Source organism: Limulus polyphemus, unplaced genomic scaffold, assembly GCF_000517525.1.
Source record: "Limulus polyphemus unplaced genomic scaffold, Limulus_polyphemus-2.1.2 Scaffold283, whole genome shotgun sequence".
NCBI classification, from domain to species: Eukaryota; Metazoa; Arthropoda; class Merostomata; order Xiphosura; family Limulidae; genus Limulus; species Limulus polyphemus.
In genome coordinates this window covers 206,160-209,694 of record NW_013665893.1, presented here as the reverse complement: position 1 = coordinate 209,694, position 3,535 = coordinate 206,160, and the positions used below count along the sequence as shown (strand labels likewise).

Genomic DNA, 3,535 nt, shown 5'->3' with positions numbered 1-3,535 from the left:
CTGGGGGGGGGGGCGTTTAGAGAGTCAACAGTTTAATTCAAAATTTGTACAAATAGGTAAATATACATATGAAGTTAAACTTAAATGCTACAACTTAAAATTTTAAAAACAAAAACAGTCAATGTTTTAGTCAAATCAACCCATGTGATCGAAAACTAGGTTCATCATTATATTTAGCTACTTAAAGACTCGTGCCATTCCATACGTCGTGCAAAAATAATCACTCACACGAGACAGGCCAACTTGTAATGAAAGAAGTAATACTCAATGATGGTAAATGACAACAAAATTTGGAAAACTTTCATATTGTAAGACAAGGAATAAACATAATCGTTTATTATTGTTGTTTGCCCTATTGTTTCTCAAGGTAACGTAACACCAAGTTGTCCTCTTTTTAAGTCCTAGAACGTAAGTCATCACTTAACTCTGTGATGCAGAATTGGAAATGATCATTTCAAAATCTTACTTGTGCTAATAAAATTGAGTTTGATGTTGCGTTTTCTTTCTTTCTCTCCTTCGAATTTATCCCTAAATTTCATAAATCAGTTGGCGTTAGTTTGGATTTTGGTTTTCGACTCTGCTTGCTAGGATAACTAACACTAAATATCAAAATGTAGGTGGTGTTATTCAGTTTTCTAAGCGTACGACAAGTAAATATTTTTTGCTCTGTAAGCACAAAAAAAGCGAAAATCATTCACGTACTCTTCATTGTATTCATTCTTGATAAGATCTTTAGTGTAGCCAGCTACAACGGGACATTGACTGGGCTTTCCCTACCAACTGGTATAAAAAAAAAGCAATACTATCGTCACGATAAATCGTTTTCTGGGTAGTCATCTCAAATCTAATAATAATAAAATCCAAATAATTGAACTTTATAAATTTCGGTTTTGTACCTCTTTAATGATTTTCTTTTGTCTGCCTTCAAAGAATTATTTTGAAAAGAAATTTTTAAATCACCCCTAACATTTATTTTCAAATTAGAAAATTTGCAGTCTCCTGTTGGGATTTTCCCATACTTTGTATGCAGAGCCTGCCTTTGGACTTGGTATTCCCCTTACTAAAACCGATACACTTTACTGACAAGCAGATAGATCACTGTCAGTGAAGCGAAAAAGACATTTCATTCAAGGTTTTAAACATACATACTCTTCAAGAAACCAAAAGACTCCTATCTTTATCTTTAATCTTAATATGAACTCACAAGTAAACTGTTAAGTTGTAGAACCTACCCACAATTTCAAAGAAAAATAAACATGGACATTTGGAGTGGCATATAACATAATGAATAACATTACACATCTCCTTACTGAAATTGAAGTTTCTTGAGAAGTGGTAAATATATTCCAATCTCGTTCAGACTATTTTCATTTGCCTCAAAATTCATGCAGCCTGCTAGAATCTATACAAATGTGTGTGTGTGTGTGTGTGTGTGCGTGTGATCACTGTTTTCTATTGTTTTTATCACAAGAGGGCGCTAAATTAACAACAATACACTTTTGCATTTTTTTGGCGTGATTGATAGAATTAAACGTGTTTATTTGTAACGTCACCCTTCCAGAATTATATAGTTTGGTCAACAAAAACTGTATCAAATCAGAATAGGTATCACTAAGAGTCGTACATTTGAAGCAAAATAAAATCACCGGGTCTGCTTAAAATTCTATGTTTACATTGGTAAATCCTCTCAAGTAACACCTTACATCTTTTTTTCTTCTTTAGACGAAGCAGTACCAACCGATTTTATTTTGATGGTTTTCGCAATAATAATAAGAAAGAGATGCCAAACTGTCGTTTGAGGAAAGTTGACAATCCATAATCTTAGACAAATAAGTCGATTGGTATAAGAATGTTTTTCATCCACACAGTTTTACTATTAAGCATTAATGGCAAAAATCACGAATTGAGTATATCAATTACAACAGAAGTCAGTGGAGAGGGAAACACGTATAGTTTTTGGTTATTTGTTTTGCTGTTAGTTGAGACTTGTAGGTTTTCTTTCTTGTGATGGATTTCCCGATGACGACAGTTATTCGTATTGAAGGTATGTTCCAGAGGGCAGTATCGCAGAGTGGATCGGCACTATGTGATTGGGCTTCAGAACAGAATCCTGGAAAGTATGCACGAACAGTGGCACATCGGCTTGGATGTCCCACTGAAAGCAGTTTACAGTTGGTGGAGTGTGTCCAGGAAATACCGGCCAGTAGAATATTAAGAGTACAAAGTGAAGAAAAGGTATGGATTCCATTTGGCAATTAAAAACCCTTTGAAATACTGTGGATAGAACGTACATTGGTTCATATGAGTAAATTTCTTTTTCATTGTTCTTCAGTTCAACTTTGAATAAAAATTCAATACATACACATCGACCTGAGTTTTAAATACTACCCAGTTATAATATAAGCTAAGTTGTTGTTTTCTTAGTGCAAAACTACACAACGGGCTATCTTTACTCTGCCCACCGCGAGGAATCGAACTCTGGATTTTAGCGTTGTAAAGCTCTAAACTTACCACTGAACCACCTGGGCACAAAAAAAAATACATTTCGTATTTCAGCTTTTCCTATTTTTCTTAGAAAATACGACTGTAATGTCTTTCACAGTCATTCAATTTTACTCGGAGTATAAATACGAAATTAAATATGGTCACGTGTGTTTCCATACATTGATACTCTACACTGCATTCATAATAACAAGCTGTAGTAACATATTAGGGTTATATATATACATGCTTGTAAGAGCTTCTGGAAATAGTTTTATTATTATTTGAAAAACTGTACCTGCACAACATCAGTATGTGTAGTCAATCAGCATGACTTTAACATAATATTCAAGCACAGTGAATGCACCTCAATGTTTCATATACATTGAAAGTAGAAATGGAACATATTTAACAAAAATTCGGTAACTTTAGTGAGAACGACACAGAAAAATTTAATTTAGTTTAGATGTTAATGAAAAGACATTATAATGAAATAAACACAAAAGATCGACAATACTAAACCGATTAGGTTGATAATTGGCTTAATTAATTTAGTCTAATTGGTTGAGTACTGTATTACCATCACAGTTTGATTCTCTGTATATCTGAATCAAAACTCACAAATTATCCAAGTTAAAAATTATAGGTATATACTAGCATCAATAACCGGCAGTTCTTAGGCTTAAAATTAAAAAAATGATACTATAAATGGGGACTTGTCCTGTCCTCCTTCCGATATTTTGAGTCGTAGCTCATGGTTCACTTGTCTAGCGCAAAGGTACACATGCTTTTAGCGTTGGCCTCAAGCACTTGCTCACAGCCCGTCTAACTCAGTTGACCTCTCGCTTGCGGCATTAAGGTAGTAAAAGTTCAATGGCTACCAAATTTAAACTGTTCGTCTGATTGCTCATCCATTTAAACTCAATATTTTGGAGTCCATTTGAGTTTCTCTTCCAAATTTCATCGAAATTGTTTTTTTCTAGTTTGGAACTTCCTTGATATATCTTATCGAGGGTTCACGATGAGCGAGTTGATATAGGTATAATTCACTTCG

The 3,535-nt window shown here is 34.0% G+C and overlaps 1 protein-coding gene across 1 annotated transcript in view; it reads left to right on the top strand.

The window, feature by feature from the left end:
- LOC111083027 (bile salt-activated lipase-like) overlaps window positions 1-3,535 on the top strand; it is a 46,007-nt gene that overhangs the window by 34,595 nt on the left and 7,877 nt on the right. Inside the window, exon 5 of the mRNA XM_022382838.1 lies at window positions 2,045-2,235. Within this exon, the coding sequence (XP_022238546.1) occupies window positions 2,045-2,235 (191 nt within the window). The remainder of the gene's footprint in view (window positions 1-2,044; window positions 2,236-3,535) is intronic.